At 36.3% G+C, this 18,449-nt stretch overlaps 2 protein-coding genes across 3 annotated transcripts; both read left to right on the top strand.

Moving 5' to 3' along the window:
- Positions 1 to 1,555: 1,555 nt before the first annotated feature.
- Positions 1,556 to 12,551, top strand: LOC115954703 (endoplasmic reticulum metallopeptidase 1). 2 transcript variants are annotated; one of them, XM_031072629.1, is made up of 13 exons: positions 1,556 to 2,105; positions 2,191 to 2,429; positions 5,079 to 5,232; positions 6,002 to 6,079; positions 6,892 to 6,966; positions 7,080 to 7,199; positions 8,097 to 8,261; positions 8,380 to 8,902; positions 9,050 to 9,206; positions 9,570 to 9,679; positions 10,191 to 10,303; positions 10,659 to 11,016; positions 11,874 to 12,551. In XM_031072629.1, exons 1-13 carry the CDS (start codon positions 1,770 to 1,772, stop codon positions 12,194 to 12,196), a joined length of 2,751 nt encoding a protein of 916 aa, XP_030928489.1. In that variant the 5' UTR covers positions 1,556 to 1,769; the 3' UTR covers positions 12,197 to 12,551. The 2 variants fall into 2 exon arrangements, with proteins under 2 accessions (XP_030928489.1, XP_030928488.1); XM_031072628.1 differs by having other exon boundaries at positions 1,588 to 2,105; positions 11,862 to 12,551.
- A 1,956-nt stretch (positions 12,552 to 14,507) lies between these two features.
- Positions 14,508 to 18,205, top strand: LOC115954695. Its single transcript, XM_031072621.1, has 3 exons — positions 14,508 to 14,794; positions 15,757 to 16,153; positions 17,582 to 18,205. Exons 1-3 carry the CDS (start codon positions 14,605 to 14,607, stop codon positions 17,895 to 17,897), a joined length of 903 nt encoding a protein of 300 aa, XP_030928481.1. The 5' UTR covers positions 14,508 to 14,604; the 3' UTR covers positions 17,898 to 18,205.
- Positions 18,206 to 18,449: the final 244 nt, after the last annotated feature.

Here is an 18,449-nt window from a genome sequence, read left to right as displayed (position 1 = left end):
TAAACCACACTGTAAAGTGCGGTACTAAAAATGGCCCAAAACCGCACCATACCGCACCGCGAACACCCCTAGGTGTAACTGTAATATATTGTGGAAGAAATTGTGTATATTGTGTTTTGTGTTTGTTGTAAATGCAGTGCCTAAACAGAGATGAGGGAGACAAAAATGAATTTGGGCTTCATTCAAAAATTTTTTTTTTTGTTTGGCCACGATTTGGGCTATGGGGCTCGGCGGAGCGGGTTTGGGCCCCGGGAAAAAAACCCGATTAATAATCGAGTCGAGTCTGAGTTGCGTGTCCAAACCCGTGGGTTGGGTCCGGGTATGCAAAAACCCGACCTCGACCCATTGCCATTCCTATGCACAACACAGCAGCAGCCCACGCACCCCAGTGCACACCTCAATGCACACAGCTGTGTATCACCCAACACACCTTAATGCACACCATTGCCTTAGCACATGCCTCAGTATTTTGGCCTTGTATCACATCAGAACCAATTCTTCAAAGCCATTGATACAATCTTTCTTCAAAACTTTGGGACATCAATTTCGCAGCATCAACAACAACATTCAAATGCAAAACCATGAAACCCAACAACTAAAAGACTCACAATCACAATCTCGAGTTAAAAACTAGGACTCGGGATATTAACCTCCCCACATTACAAATTCAAAAAAAACTTAAAACATCTGTATGCATTCATTTCATCAACCACATCCCTGTTAAGATCGAATAAGCATGAGTCTTAAAACCAAAACCGATCGGAGCTTGTGGGCTTTGGGTCCTATCTTTGCTTCTCGACAAAGATGCTACAACCCAAAATTCTCACATCCCCACCAAAACCGATACCAAAACTAGCCGCCATGGAAATTGTTGGTTTTTCCTTTGGGCCTCCACTGACTGTATCACTGTCGAAATTCTTGTGAAAACGGCGGCCTTCCATGACTTAACACTTCTTTAAATTTCAATTTCATACAGAAAGAGGGGGAATTTCTTCTCTTATTGGGGGAAATAGAGCTAGAGGGAGAGAGAAAGAAAGAGGCAGATGTGTTTTAAGGGTTTGAGAGAAATTTTGAATCGATGATTTTGGGTTAAATGATCCGGTTGGTACTGCTGTGTTTCTATTAGTTTTTAACCATGGTTTGATTTTTTAACAAGAGTTAATTTAATGGTTAAGTGGTGATGTGGAGTTGAGTCATAAATTTAAATTAAGTGACACTTTTTAATTGGGTGGGAGGACTGAGAGGACCAGTGGTCCTCGAGGAGGAAGTAATAATTTCTTAAGAAGTTGGGAGGATTGAGAGGACTAGTGGTCCTCTCGGAAGCAATAATTTCTTAAGAAGCTCAGAGGACCACATCAGTTGTCAATAAATTTTCCTTCTTTTGGTAGAGAAAACAAAAGTGGCGCAGTGTGGGGACCACTGACTCTGAAACCGATATATCAAGAAATAGCTTCATTTCATTTCAGTACTACCCGTTTTGTCCGCGAAACGATGTCGTTTATTAGAAGAGCGATCCACGTGGGTACTGATTGGACGGTCTGTCATCGCTTAAATGTTTCTGTTTCTATTAAACTCTTTGCCATAAATGAAATCTCAACGGCCTGGAATTGATCGAGCTTCATCAAATCCCCAAAGTCTAAGACCCCAAACCCCATCTAACAATCACACAGTAATACGTCACTACTTTTTCTTCTCTTTAAAACGGTGCGCTTAATTCCACAATATTACTGTTCTTTTTCAAATTTCCTTATCCATTTCTTTGAGGGAAAATGCGACGGAGAACGGAAATCTCGTCGGAAAAACCGAGTTCAGCGAGTCAAGAACCGAGTTCGGAATCCGAAATTGATCAGAAAGATGCGGGAGCGAAAGTTCGTGTAAATAGCTCCCGGAGATCACCGTTTGTGTTTCTTACCTTGTTCGCGTTGATCGTGTACAGCTCTTGGTCCGTGTATCAGCACCAGTTCCAGAGCTTGCCGGCGCCTATCACAGCCGAGCAGGCCGGCAAAAGAGGCTTTTCCGAAATCGAAGCGTTGAAGCACATCCAAGCCTTGACCGATTTAGGTCCTCATTCCGTCGGTTCCGATGCTCTCGACCTCGCTTTTGAGGTACATAAATCTATGCACATGTTGTATTGCACACCAGGTGTTTGATGAAATTCCGGTCTGAATGCTTTTTTTCCGTGACGCGCAGTATGTTTTGGAAGCGGCTAAGAATATCAAGGAAAAGGCGCACTGGGAGGTTGAGGTTGATGTGGAGGCTTTTCATGTACGATCTGGCGCAAACCAGATGGCCAGTGGCTTGTTTTTGGGGAAAACGCTACTGTATTCGGATCTAAACCACGTCGTTTTGAGAATTTTGCCAAAATTTGAATCCAAAGCAGCACAAAATGCTATTCTGGTCTCTTCTCATATTGATACCGTGTTCTCCACGTATGTTCAATCTCTGTATTTTCATTTTGTTGCAAATTACTTGATTGATCTTCTGTCAAATTTGTATAGTGCAAGCTCAGTAGAGAAAGCAATTTTTATATGGTAGCTGGTGAAAGTGACGATTTATGTTGTTTTTTCATGGTTAAAAGTTTCAGTATTGGCCACGAAGTTCCTGTATCATTACACAAACTCTAAAAACTAGTTTTTTTTTTTTTTTGGATAATTAACTTTACCCACCTGTGTTTTCCTCTAATTTGATTTGCCTTATCTACCCGCGGTATCCACTTGTGATTCTCACCCTTACTGTGCTATAACCCACCTCTCCTCACTGTTACTCTAACACATATTATTTAAAAAACAAAAGCCCAAACAGATTAAAACACTCTCACTCAAATCTTAAACATGAAGAACGTGTAGAACATACCCAAATTTTGAAACTTGAGTTGGCTCACTAAACCCAGAACATGAAGATTAACCAAAAACTAAACCCAGATTTTTCTGTTTTTCATGTTCAAACTAATTGGACCCAAACTAAACCCACAATCATGTTCTGGGTTTAGTGAGTCTGAAGAAAAGTAGAAGAACATACCCAAAAACTAAACCCAGATTTTTCAGTTTTTCATGTTCAAACTAATTGTACCCAAACTAAACCCACAATCATGTTCTGGGTTTAGTGAGTCTGAAGAAAAGTAGAAGAACATACCCAAAAACTAAACCCAGAAATCTTGAAGATTAACCAAAAATTAAACCCATAAATTTTGAACATAACCCACAACCACTGCAACTGAAGATTAAAACCAAATCAAACACGTCACAAATTTCTTTCGGCAATGTGGGTCTCTACTTGTCATTTCATTGGCCAAGAACAAGCTTTCTGGGAAGAAAGCAGACAATTTAATGTTTAACTCTTGCGTCTATTAACTTTTTGTCGAATCAGTTTTTGGGGTCTTTTCCATCTGGGATTTGGTCTTTGAATGGGCTTAGATCACTGGATTTATCGGATAACTCCTTGGAGGGTGAGATTCCAAAGGGTATTGAAGGTTCGAATAATCTGAGAGCCATTAACTTGGGTAAGAACCAGTTCTCTGGGAAGGTTCCTGATGGCATTGGAAGTTCTTCCGAGTAACAATAAAAATCAGATTGTATTCCTTCATCCGTGCAGTGGTATCAGTCTATCGATCAGAGCCTTGCAATGGACCAAAGAGTGGAGTAGATAGATAGATAAGACTATGGAATCTCTTTATGTTGGGCAAAAGAACCTACTGAACCAGATTATAGAAATGTTTGGGAACGATGATGCATGGTGGTTTAGTTTTTGGGTATGTTCTTCTACTTTTCTTTAGACTCACTAAACCCAGAACATGATTGTGGGTTTAGTTTGGGTACAATTAGTTTGAACATGAAAAACAGAAAAATCTGGGTTTAGTTTTTGATTAATCTTCATGTTCTGGGTTTAGTGAGCCAACTCAAGTTTCAAAATTTGGGTATGTTCTTCATGTTTAAGATTTGAGTGAGAGTGTTTTGATCTGTTTGGGCTTTTATTTTTTACATAATATGTGTTAGAGTAACGGTGAGAATCACAGGTGGGTAAAGTGTCAAAATTTAAACCACGGGTAGGCAAATCAAATTAGAGGCAAATCACAAGTGGGTAAGTTGTAATTATCCCTTTTTTTTTTTTGGATTTCATGTTGTTATGTGCATTACTACATTGAGAGAAGTCAAGAAAAGAATTTTTCTGTGTCGGCCAAAAAAAACCAAAAAAAGAAGATCTTATAATGGATATTTGTCCGTGCAAAACTATGGTGCGGACATGAGATATAGGCATGCAATTACATAGGCTTATGGGGGTAGACACAAAAAGAAGGGAGCCAAACCTGTAGCGATATGGATGGGGCCTGCTATTAGATAGGCCTAAGGGCCTAATCAATTAATGTTTAGGGTTTGTGTTTATTTTATGTACTTTATGTAATTAGTCAAAGCTTTTCGTTCCCTAATTGGTCTAGATTTTTTTTTCTTATTAGGTTAGTATAGTTATTCTCTATTCCTACTAGGATAATCGGTTTGGAATTTTATTAAAGTTGTTTAGACTTTGTTTGATCAGTAAAATTTCAGTTAAATTTTTCCCAATGGTTTGGTACTGATTCCTAGGTTTGTTTTCTCTTGCTTAGTGTTGAATTCAAGCAAGCCTAGGTACTAATTCCTAGATTGTTTTTGTTTTTTTATTCTTCATCTTTGGTGTTGCATTAGTTGTGAATTTGTCCTATGTCAAATTTTGGTATCAGAGCACAACTGAAAGTCAACAGCCACCCACAAGCTTGAAAACCACCCAAACACAAGTTCCCCCCCTTATTGTCCTGCATCAAACTAAAATTGAGATTTTGATACCCTAATCTCATCCTTAACAAGTTTCAAGTAGTTGTGGCTGTCAGCCATTTAACCCCTCTTCAAGGAGAATTTATGTTTATTTTTTATTTTTTTATTTCTCCCTCTTCTCATTCAGTGATTAGCATGGGCAATTGCAAGATATTTTAGCATATTCTCTGCTTTCTTCTCTCACGTGATGCTTTTTTAAGTTTATTCTTGCAAATATTTCCTTTTGAATCATAAAATCTACTTTGTTACTTAAAAAAAATGCAATGCATGTTGCAGGGGAGGAGCCGGAGATTGCAGTTCATGTATAGCTGTTATGTTGGAACTTGCTCGAGGGTTTTCTCAGTGGGCTGGGTTTAAGCATGCTGTTATATTTCTATTTAATACTGGGGAGGAGGAGGGTCTAAATGGTGCTCATAGCTTTGTAACTCAGGTTGGTAGCATTTTTAGTGCATCCTCTAATTCTGGTTACTAATCTTTTCTGATATAGATTCGGTAGTATAATAAACCATATGATAAGGTTGTACTGTACTCCCATAATGTATGGTTTACATGAAGCTGCTTGAAGTTGTTTATTGCATGCCTTAGTTCATTTTGAGATAATGTGCTCTTATGTTATCTTCTAGTATAATGAATGACAAGAATTGATTCTGTATCTAGTTCTTAAGATAAATGCAAACACGTAGGGAAGTTGTTTACTCATGGTTGCACAATTCAATTTCTATATACGTTTTTTTTTTCATTCATGGGTTAACATGATATTGATTAAAATAAAAACCGCAGATATATGGGTAAAAAACAAAAATTATAAATAAAAAATATCAATCAATGAAGAAAACTACTTAAATATCTTTCCCATTAGGGTCTGATTTTAGTCATAAACTTGCGTTTGATGGAATTAGATGTGGTTTGTGAATAGAATTTGAAGGAGAATTTCGTTCAATGTTTTAGATTGAACAACTAAAAACCTAAATGTTTATGGAGATGGTTCATTATGTGTTGAATGGACTTACAAGAATTTTACGCTCATGTTATTACATAACCATCTTTACAATTGAGTGATTGTTTTTGAAAAATCTATTTCATGAATTGTTTCTTACCTGTGTGGATGTAATTACTCTTCTGCATTGCTCCACCTTGTTGTAAGTACCTAAACCATAATCTTTCCAGTAGGAGTATTAATTTTGAATTTATTGATGCAGCACCCCTGGAATGAAACTCTCCGTATGGCTATTGATTTGGAGGCCATGGGTATTGGAGGGAAGTCTGGCATATTTCAGGTCTAGTTTATGGATCATATCTCCCTAGTGTTGGATTCTTTTATAGCTCCATGTGGTTAACATCAACTTTCTGGTTAGCTGGACTCCACATAGATGGTGATTGTCTAAATATGTTTTACATGTACCGTGTAAGCTATGTAAGATGCAGCTGTATATGACTATATGTCTGATGTCTAATCACAGTATTGAGACGAGATGATACTGCTGAATTCACATGGTGTATTACCCTGTTCGAATTGGTCTCTCCAGTTAATTAGAGACGATCATCAATAGAAAAAATCAATTTGAGACAATCATCAGAGAAAAAATAATGTTTTTTAAAAATCGTCTTTGGGATCTATTAGCGCTTAAGAATTCGTTTCTCTGGGAATAACATCTAATGGAGTGGATGACACTAGTTCAAATCTCCCCATTCTTCCTCCCACTGGGGCTAAAACTTGTAAAAAGAAAAAAAAGGTGTTTCTCTATCCCATCCTGGACAAGTGCCTGATATGGGCAAGTTGGGCACATGTCCACCCATACTCATGTTATGTTGCATCTTACATGGGTGCCAATGTCTCACAGTGCAGACCCCCAAAATTTCCATTTATCAAAGATAAGGATGGTACATTGACCTTCTTGAATTGGGCAAATGGTCCAATTGTTATGGCAGTCCACTATGTATTTCCTTTTAAGTTGATATTGTTGGCAAAATATCTATTGTGTATCAGATATCTATTTTTCTTTATATTTTTCAAAGGTTGTCTATCGATCCCCATGATCTGCTTTGAATAATGGTTTTCCCATCTTATCTCTATTTACTCATCTGATAGGCTGGTCCTCATCCTTGGGCTATTGAAAACTTTGCGTCGGTAGCTAAATATCCATCTGGCCAAATCATAGCACAGGTTTGTAATTCTTCTTCTTGATGCTTTTTTTTTCTTCTCTCCTGTATCACTTTTGATAGTTGATGTGCATTTATTCAGGAAGATTACTTAAGCTGAGTAACTTAATGCTGCAGGATCTTTTTCTTTCTGGAGCCATAAAATCTTCAACAGATTTCCAAGTATACAAAGAGGTTGCTGGCCTTTCAGGGCTTGACTTTGCATACACAGATAACAGTGCAGTATACCACACCAAGGTTTTCCACTTTGTCTTTTTTCCCCCCTTAAATTCATCTAAAACAGTTTCTTCTGCTTTTCACTACTGTACATTGATTCCCCCCTTCCCCCCTCTTATTTTGGTCAAACAGTAGAATTAAGACCGCAACTACTTAAGGTGGTTCTGTATGACGAAGCACATTGTGCAACCATTAGCTAACTTGATCTGAAGTGATGCCATTGTCATAAATTGCCTAACTTTCACAACCCAATCTTCAGAAATATTTGCTTAACTAGGTGGATGGCATTGGTTGGGTGCACTGTGGCACGCACACACACCCTTTGCTGCATAATGAGTGTTATTCTGTGCTGTAATGGGCTGAAGCCTGAGGAAGCATCTTTTTAATTGATCCAATGAGGGGATGTGTAGGAGAGCAGCTTTGAGTTAGGCAGATGCTCACTTGTTAATGTTTCCGCTTGTATTTTGACATACATAAACCAATCGCCAGAGAGAAAACAATAAGGAAGGGTTGAGACAAACATACCTGTCATCTAACAGTTGTATAGACATCATCTGATATCAACTAACTCTGGGTAAAAAAAAGGTGGGGTGGGGGGGTGGGGGAAGAAAACTAAGCATTTGAATCAGCAACGTTAACCTCGTGAAAAAATGTCCTTACCACCAACTTGACACATATCATATTAACTTTATTTGCATTTGAAATTTGGGCTAGTTTTAATGTGCCAAGACGCGGTTAACTAGTTAAAATTACAAAGGGCATTTGAAGCTTGGAAGCTATATAATTTTCTACTACATTTTGATTCTGAATATTTCCCTAGAAAAAAAAGGGGATTGAGGAAACAGAACTTACACAATATTTCCTAGGATTTTCATGTTGAATTTACTGATTACTATTTGAATTTTTAACCTCATGCAGAATGACAAATTAGAGCTTCTGAAACCAGGGTCTCTTCAACATCTTGGAGAAAATATGCTATCTTTTCTGATTCACTCTGCTGCATCCCCTCATCTTCCTAAAGGCAATGCAATGGAACAAGAGGAAAATAAAGGCCAGAATGCTGCCATATATTTTGACATTTTGGTACCTATAACTGCAGACTTTTATCACTGTTATTGGCTTAGCACTCTATTTCTTCCTTCATTTTCCTTCTTTTTTGAAGTTTATAATGTGGTGATTCTAACACTTGTTGCAATCTCAGGGGATATATATGGTTGTATTCAGCCAAAATTTCGCAAATATGCTTTACAATTCAGTAATAATACAATCACTTCTCATTTGGATTGCATCATTGCTTATGGGTGGTTATCCTGCCGCAGTTTCATTGGCCCTGTCATGTTTGAGCATTATCCTTATGTGGATATTGGCATTAGGTTTTTCTGTACTCGTTGCATTTATTCTTCCCTTAGTCTCTTCATCACCACTGCCCTATGTCGCAAACCCATGGTTGGTAGTTGGGTTATTTGCTGCACCTGCTCTTCTTGGCGCATTGACTGGTCAACACTTGGGTTATCTTTTTCTTCAAACTTATTTGTCCACTGTATATTCCAAGAGAAAGCTACTGTCACCTGCAATTCAAGCTGACTTGATCAAGTTAGAGTCTGAAAGATGGATTTATAAAGCTGGATCTGTTCAGTGGCTCATTCTTCTTGTAATGGGAAACTATTATAAAATTGGGTCGTCTTATTTGGCTCTTGTTTGGCTGGTTCTACCAACATTTGCTTGTAAGTTTACTTATATAACCATCTTAACTGGTCCTTGTTTGATCTATGGAATGCATGTATGATGACATGACGCTTATTGATGACAAGTGGGACACATTTTGTTGGTAGTTTTTGCTTCTAACTGAATTGTTATGCTTGACTATTTAGATGGCTTGCTTGAGGCAACTCTAAGTCCAGCCCGTTTACCAAAGCCACTCAAACTTGCAACATTGCTGATGGGCCTAGCTGTACCAATTTTAATTTCTGCTGGCATTTTTATTCAGTTGGCTGGCACAGTAATTGGGAATATGGTTCGATTTGATAGGTATAGCTTATGGCACTCTTGTAAATCTACAAACATGATACAACTCTTAAACGTCTTATGCCTTTGAGTTGAAATTCTTGCTTCTTTTTCCATGTTCTCATTGTTTGTTAAGCACGGTAAGCTGCCATATTCAACACAATGATCATTGATGGGCCTTACTATTAAACAGTATCAATTATAACACCCTAGCCTAGTATTGTCCATGTGAGCAATTCTTTCCGGCAAGCTGGTACATTCAGCTACTTGATACCCATGTTCTCATATTGATCCATGCATGTTTCTGCTTTGCAATTTGAACTTCTATTCTTCATTTGCTAGACATTTAGGAAGTGACTGCTTAGCCTGCGTTGTATTTTCATGCAGGAATCCTGGTAGCACACCCGAGTGGTTGGGGAATGTAATAATTGCTGCCTTTATTGCTGCTGTCATATGCCTGACTTTGGTGTATCTTCTTTCGTATGTCCATATTTCAGGTATTAGTTTATTGAATCTTTTTCCTTTGTTGCATGTGATGTTGACATATCTGGTTGTGTGGGTGTTGCTATCATCAGTGCTAGCAAATTAACCAGTCATGCAGTGATTTGAATGCACTTTGCATAAATGCATTTGCTTAGATAATTTGGAAACAGAAATGTTGGGCTTCAGATGTCACCTTGGTTCAGAAAATGCCGGGCATTACATCTCATCTCACTTTGGTTTAAAAATTACCTTGGATAGAACTAGCATCTGCACTCTATGCCAAAAGTTACAGATCCCAAGTGATGAGGATTTAAAGCTTCTTTGAGCTGAGTAGTATGATGCCTTATGTGTCCACATTTTTTTTTTGTTTGAAAGAATCAAACTATTTTTACACTAACTGTTTTCTTTTTTCTCCTAAGTTGGCGTATTTCCCCTTAAATATTAAGGTGTTGCATCTACATTTATGAGGTTGTGTATTGCCTGGTATTACTAATTCTAACTCTTTTTACATGTATTGATGACTAGGTGCAAAAAGATCAATTGTCCTTGCAACTTGCTTACTGTTTGGCCTCTCATTCACTGCAGTATTCTTGGGTATTGTTCCACCATTTACTGAAGACACTGCCAGAGCTGTAAACGTTAGTTTCCAGTCGCACCTCTTTTGTTTCTCTTTGCCACTTATGATGTTTGCTTTGAAAGTAGTAGTTGTAATTTGCATTGTTCACATAATACTGTACTGACTCTGCATCATTCACAATGCTTATATACACACATGCAAACACGGAGTAGCATATTTCTGTTACAACAGTTGAGGAGCATAATTGAGGGAAGTTGGCTTTGTCGAAGCTTTTCAATTTATAGGCATGAAATATAATGGCTTGCAACTACTGACCAGCCATTGCTATGTTGTTGTCTAATTTCTCCGTGCCAGTACCCTTTTTTTTCCTTGCATATGTGGAGATTTTAATTTTAATTTTTTTTAATGTTTTTCAGGTTGTTCATGTTGTAGATACAACTGGAACATTTGAGGGAAAACGAGACATTAGCTCATATGTATCTTTGTTTTCTACAACTCCTGGAAAGTTGAACAAGGAGGTTGAACAGATTAAAGAAGGTTTGAATTGTGGTAGAGATAAAGTAGTTGATTTTGTTGCCTTTTCAGTCAAATATGGTTGTTGGACCTATGATGACACTGAAGATGGGTGGAGCGAATCAGATATTCCCCTGCTTCATGTCTATAGTGATGTTAAGAAGAAAGCAAGAATAACAAGAGTTTCAGTTGATACTAAAGGTTCGATTCGTTGGGTTCTTGCAGTCAATACTGAGGAAATAGAAGATTTCAGTTTTGAAGGTACAATGAACTTTAATCAACGCACATTCTTTATTCCTATTGACTTTATTTTTCCATTCATTCATGCTGTTTGTTTTGAGAGAGGCATTGTTCTTCTGCAAACATTCATTTTTTCAGAACATCTAGTAGATAATGAATTCTGTTGTCAGTGGGGTTATGCTACATGGAGACTGGTGCTCCATATACAGATGCCATGGTATGGGGCATGCCCAAAGTTGGTTGCCCTAGGGCAGAAATGGTCAGCATTTAAAATAATTTAAACTTATGTAGTAGATGTATTTTTAAAGTCCAACCCACTTGTTTAACACAAGATTTGATAATATATCATGTCTTTTTATTTTTGGGGCAAAACTTAGGTACAACTTTTCAGGTGCTGTAATTTAAGTTCCCCACTTAAATTCAACTATTTTGTGTATTATCTTTTCCAAGAACAATTAAATTCAACTATGTGCCACATTGGTATATGCAGCCACATGGTTGAATTTAATTGAAGAACCAAAAAGTACGGCACTTGGAGTTGTTCATATGTTTTTTCATTTGTTTTTATAGATGTACCTCATCATTTCTGGTGTTGAGCAGGTTGTCCCATGCAATGAGGGTCAACTTTTTTGCAAGTCTTCTAGGATAGCATGTAAAATTGACACATAAAACACTTTATGTGATCATCAGTTTGTTTTGAGCTACACTGTGACCGGGTATAGCCAGTACAGATGCCTCCGTGCAAAATATGGAGAACATTTTAAGATGAAAGTTGTGTGCTAAATGTTGTTGTCTGTGGTGTGGTGCCCCATATGACTGCTAAGTGCTAACTTACCCAACATTATTTTATCTCTCTCAATATTCAGTCTTGAATGCAGATAATTCAGAGGAGTTAGTTCGATCTGGTATCAAGAGCAGTGTAGATGGATGGCACATTATTCAATTTTCGGGTGGGAAGCATTCACCTACAATATTTAATCTAACTCTTATCTGGAAGTCAGAATTTATGCAATCGGCTCACAATGTGGATGGGCAGAGAGGTGAACAGCGACCCCTTCTGAAGCTGAGAACCGATTGGAACAGGTTAACACCAAAAACTGAAATGGTTCTTGAAAAGCTTCCTTCTTGGTGTTCCCTCTTTGGCAAGTCCACGTCTCCCCACACCTTAGCTTTTCTAACTAGTCTTCCTGTTGATTTCTAAGGATCTGAAATTCCATCTTCGGGTGCAGTTGTACTAGATATTGTCCTTTTGGGAAATGATATTCCCAAGCCATGTTTGCATTCTTCCATACCATCATGTTAATGGATCTCTCCATGTGAAACATGGTGGGAAAGAATACAAAATTGAGTGCAAAAATAACGCTACCCTATACAGTACACTTGATCTGAATAAAAACTGTCAGGGCAAAAAGAGGTGGGAAAAGAGATCATTCCGTTTTTTTAGATAATTTATAAATAGATGGAAGAGGTTAATGTGAGTTTTTCTTTGTAATGTCAAATTTTCCTATGGTTGATTAATGGCTTTCAATTGTGAACCCTCTCTCTCTCTCTCTTGATAGGCTTGGTTCTTCTATGGTACCTCTAGGCTATGGTGGGTTTTAGTGAGAATCTTTTTATTTGAAGTGTTTTAATCTTACCCTTTTATTTATATTCATGAAGGAATAGTAGAGATTAACATACTTAGAATACATGTATATGATATTATGATCAGAGTGAATAATATACCCCAAAAACTCGGGTACTATAAAATATTCCCATAAAAAATATTAAAAAAAAAAATGGAAGATCCTGCATATGGCAAGACACTCAAAATTTTGTGTTTGTTTGTCAAATTAAAGATTATATGGCTACAAAATGTTATAAAAAAAAATTAATAATAATAATAAAAAAAAACCATATAAAAGCGTGTTTCTTTAATCTTTGACGGACATACGATCTTGTCAAGTAAACGCTCAAAAACGCATTGGAATTTGGCAAATTGATTGACATTTATTCTATTAAACGATATTATAATTAAAAAATATTTTAAAAACTATGGGATTGAAATGAACCATGAAGTGGTCACATTTTCGGTTTGATTCATAGTTTAATATGTTTAAACAGTTTTAGCATTGGTTTGGATTGGATGGGTTTTTCCTTTAATTGAATACGGTGAACCAGTCTAATAAAGTGCGTTTGGAAAAAAAAAAAAAAATTTAAAAATTTATTTTTTTATTTATTGAAAATTGGTCAAACCATAATTATTTTAAAAAAATTTAAGGATTTAAAAAGCTGTATAGAAACAAATAAGATAAAATACTTAAAAAAGAAAAAATTATTCATAAACAGACTTTTGTCTGTCAATGTTTTTCAAATATAAAGATTCACACAAATATAATGTATTTTTTTTATTTCTAAATATTATATTAGACCTTGGTACGACCTTTTATAGCTGGATTAACATATAATTATGCTTAAGTTGCTATCAAAAAAAAAAAAAAAAAAAAATATGCTTAAGTTATACTTGGTAAGTTCCTCAAAAAAGAAGTTATACTTGGTATAATTCTTTAGAGTGATGCTACAATAACTACAATTAGTAACAGTTGGATTAACACATTTATTGTCACAATAATTCGTTGGATTTTTGTAGTAAAATTAGTAATAGCTTTAAAATTTTCCAATTCTTATTAATCATAACAACCAAAAAAACTATGATTGAGATTAATCTAATTGTAATAAACATTTTTTTTTATCAATTTGGTTGAACTGATGTGTTTGGGGTTGCTTAGGTGATATATTCTTGCATGTCGGATAGTGATCATATTGTCTATGCCTAGTGCCACACAAGAGTCTATCAATTGTGATATGTCATATGTCTAATTTTTTTTCCTCTATTTTAAACTTTGATTATAAACTATAGGTGATAAAGTATGAAATAGTACACAAAAAGTGAGATAAATAATTTGTATTCAATATTGAAAACTGGGTTAGTGAATGAAATTTTTTATTTATGCATTTCATAAATCTAATTATAAGACCCAAATGTCAGTGAAACATACGTCTCATACATCCAACGGTAAAGATACTTTCTCGTTAGTGGGGGCATTACTTCTAACGGTGAACCTATCACTTTGGTTTTTAAACATTGATAATCAATTTGCTTCCATTCAAGAAATGCATAAATGGAAACCCATCAAAGAAATAAATAAAGTCAGGCTAACTTCTTACATATGAACTTATCATAGTTCATTCTCAAAAAAAAAAAAACTTGTCATAGCTTCGTACACCTTAATGTAGTTTTGCTCAACCACAAATACCCAATTATATTTGTTCATAAAAAATAAAAATAGTAGTAATATTTGCGCTATTAGTGCCGTGATTCTCTCCGTAAAACTAAAAACATGAAGGACAAGTCTCACTCTCACCACCTGAATTTCTAACTTACACGTGCGTCTCAATCCGTCAATTTTGAAGTTCAGCAAAAACACACGTGTGGTAGGTAAGTCAGTTATACGTAGCAACTTATGGGTCATTGGAGCAAAAACCAAACAGAATCTCCGATTGTTTAGCTTTTGCTTATTAGCTTAAGAAAGAGAGGGACAGGACAGAGTTTAAGAAATCCTCCAAGAAATGCGGAGCATACCACTTGGCGTCTCAGTGTCCCCAACCTCAACCTTTGTAAACTCATCTAAAACCACCTCTTCTTGTCTTACTTTCAAGAAGAAGCCACAAAAACAAAACCCATCTTTCTTTTCCACTCCAAGGGCTCATCATCATCGCTCCTCTCATGAATTCTCTCCCTTTTGTCCCTCCAAATCTGGTACCCCAATTTTCCTTTACTGCTTTTACATATATATTTCTCTATTTACATCTGTGTACATGTAAAAAGTTTGTGACTTTCGTTATTAATTTTTACATATATTTTCTCAATTTACATGTGTGTGCCTATGTAAAAAGTTTATATCTTTCTTTGAGAATACATAGCTGCTGGATCTGAAACATCACCGGCACTATTGGGTATTTAATATTTTGTGGGTTTAAGTTTTTAGCTTGGACTTTTTTGGCTTCCAATTTAAAGAAGAATCACCAATTTTGTTCTTTTGTCACATTTATAGGCAACACTGAATTATCAATTTATAAGAAGTGGTGCAACAATCAGCTTACCTTGGTGTTGAGAACTTAAAGTAAACAAGAAAGATGAAACTCGTCTTTGAGACTTTGATATCTTTTTTTTTTTCCCCTTTTAACTCAGGATAAGGAAGGAGCAAAAATTAAGTCAAGCAAAGCTTGTTATTGGGCAATTTATCTTAGATAAATTATGGCTACCATTGCTAAGAATTGTACTAGGCTACTAGCAGGCAGGAAAACTAGATCTTGAAATCTGGTCAAAGTTACAATTGCTGTTCCAGTGACACAACAATGTGAATCAATTTTGATGGCAGCACTGCACTTCTTCCCATTTTCCATATTTAGGATCCATTCTTCTAAAATAGGCACTGTGCATCATGTCAATTTTATATATAGCTTAATTTAGTCTTAAAATTTCAGTGTAAATAACCCTCATCAATCAATGTGATGCAAATTTTTATTTGTTTCTTGCTCCTTAGGTTTGGTTTCTATGCTTAGATGAGTGAGGCCTTTTTTTTTCATTGGCAACCCACCAGAGTGTTGGAGTCGGTGAATTACAAGAAAAAAGAAATGAACCTCATAGTTTTCATTTAAATAATTAGGGTTACTTGCACCATTAGGTTTTATTTGGTTAACTATGTTTTCTGGGTGCAGGAGTTTGCCGAGCGAGTCAAGTGGTTGATTTATTTCCCACTGTGTCTCCTGGAATTGTTGTTAGGGAGGCCAGGTTAGAGGACTGTTGGGAAGTGGCTGAGACCCACTGCAGCTCTTTCTTCCCTGAATACAACTTCCCATTAGATTTTGTGCTGAGGCTTGATAGGCTGGTGGCAATGCTAGCAGGATTGTCTGTACCTGATGGTTGCAGGAGAACTTGTTTGGTTGCTGTACTTGGTAGTTCTACTGATGAAACCTTCCTTTTTGGACCCGAAGATTTCAAAATTGGTAGTTTTGATGGGAAATTCAGTCTCAATAGGGGGTATGTGGCTGGAATTTTAACAATTGATACTGTGGCTGATTTCCTTCCAAGGAAAGGACGACTCCGGCAGAGAAGGTGATTTTGTTATATACCCTTGGCCTTATTGAATTTTTATTGACAAGTAAAAAATCTTGCGGAGCCATCTAAGTTGTGTGCAACTAAGTTCCAGATGAATTGATCTCCTTCTTTTTAGCTATGTTGATTGTTGCCTTTGTGCAGCCTCATTGAAAATAAAGCCAATTAGAACTTTTATCATCTTCTTCTGGTGAATAACTTTCTAGATGCACCATAGCCCAGATATCTATACTATTTGAAACCACCATTTGTTTTTTTATAGTTGATGATTGAATCACATAAGAAACAAACATTTTGATCCTGTGAAATGAAGATTCACCTAAATAGGCATCCATGAATGCTAGGCTGGATAAAAAAGTCATTGTTAATAATATGATTGTTAAATTACCGTTTGTCCCAAAAACTTAAGTTTTTAGGAAATAGTAAATTTAATCACTTGACCATAATTCTAACACTCCCTCTCACATGTGGGCCTAAACTTGCCCTTGATAAGTGAGGGGCCCAACACAAGAGATTTTTAATATTTTAAATGTGAGGTAGAGTAAAGACAAGGATCTAATTCAAGATCTCCTGCTCTAATACCATGTCAAATTACTGATTGTCCCAAAAGCCTTAGGCTTTTAGTGAATTTAATCACTTAACTATAATTCTAACAATGATCATTGGCATTTGTCATGGTTCATAACTGAAACAATATGACCATTATGTGATTATGTTCAGTTCTCACATAGTCAATCATGTGCTTCATAACTGAAATAATATGACCATTATGTGTTTATGTTTGGTGCTCTCATAGTCAATCATGTTTTTCATAATTGAAACAATATGTGATTTTAATTCTGTTAGTTGTGCCACACATCGTTGCTAAATTTATGAAAATCACTATATGTTCTGTATTTGGAGCTGTAGTTACTGATAGCTCAAAATGATCTTTATGGTTTTATAATGATCATTATATAGTAATTAGTAAAGATATTGAGGCAGTAGTTTGACTTGGTTTTGGCTGATCTTTCTTCTATAGTTCCCTGCCCTCCTGCAAAACTAGCTCTTTTACATCTCATAATTTATGAGAGTTTAATACCAGTTTGACCCACCATTTCCCATTTCTTTTTGACACTAGACATGCCAAAACCATTTAGCAATTATGTTCCCTAACCCCCCTCTCAAAAAAGGAAAGGATAAGTCTCTTTGTTTTTAACTATATTTTTTATTCACTGTATACATGTTCTTCAGAAATTATAAAGCAGAAATCATATAGCTGTGGTGGAAGAAGAGATTTTTTTTTTTTTTTGGGGGGGGGGGGGGGGGGAAGGGGGGCAGCAAAAAATAAGTTCTCTATAGATTTTAGTGGAAAATGAGGAGACTGAATTTTATGGTCCATTTAATTAATTATTCCTCACAAGTGCATCACTGATGAATTTATCATAGGACTGGAATTGCATATATATCAAATGTTGCTGTTCGGGAGAGATTCCGACGCAAAGGAATAGCTAAAAAGCTCATAGCAAAAGCTGAGGCTCAAGCCAGGAGCTGGGGCTGCCGTGCCATTGCATTGCACTGTGACTTAAACAATCCTGGGGCTACAAAGTTGTATAAAGGCCAGGGTTTCAGATCTATTAAGGTGCCAGAAGGAGCAAACTGGCCCCAACCCAAGACCTCTCCAGATGTTAGGTTCAGCTTCATGATGAAGCTTCTTAACACGTCAGCTGCAGCACAGATTCGCCATGAGCATGTGATAAGTTAGAAACAGAAATAACCATTACAACAGATAGTAGAAGAGTAGGATAGTTGAAATTAGTTTGTTGTATAGATAGATAATGAGATTAACTGAAGGTATTGGCTGCAATCTTATTGCAATGTATTATTCATGGACGCATGTCTATTTTTTGATGTGCCATTGAGTTGTTTGTATGATTAATACAGCTCTTGTAAAACACACACAAGTCAAAACCAAGCTTGTTAGGAGCATATTTGCCTGCACATGTGGATGCTCCTTTCCTTTTTAGCTAAGCAATGATTATCTAATATAGTGGATACATGTATTTTCACTCAGTGTGTGTTCAACCATGTGGATACACATGCTATGCTATGAGAAAGATGATGCATAATTGCATATATGCTTAAAATACATTTTCAATGGATACTTCTTTTCCTTCAATGTGAGGTGTCCATTCAACTTATTAAGGGTGCAAGAATAGTAGGATTTAGAAATCACTCACTCCATTGTTTGATTTTTTCCCCCTAAAAAAATAAAAATAAATCACATTTGGTGATTAGAGAACAAGGTCACAAGTGA

The sequence above is a fragment of the Quercus lobata genome, chromosome 8, assembly GCF_001633185.2.
Source record: "Quercus lobata isolate SW786 chromosome 8, ValleyOak3.0 Primary Assembly, whole genome shotgun sequence".
Lineage (NCBI taxonomy): Eukaryota > Viridiplantae > Streptophyta > Magnoliopsida > Fagales > Fagaceae > Quercus > Quercus lobata.
Note: the sequence above shows the minus strand (reverse complement) of the source record. Positions and strands in the feature narration are given on the sequence as shown.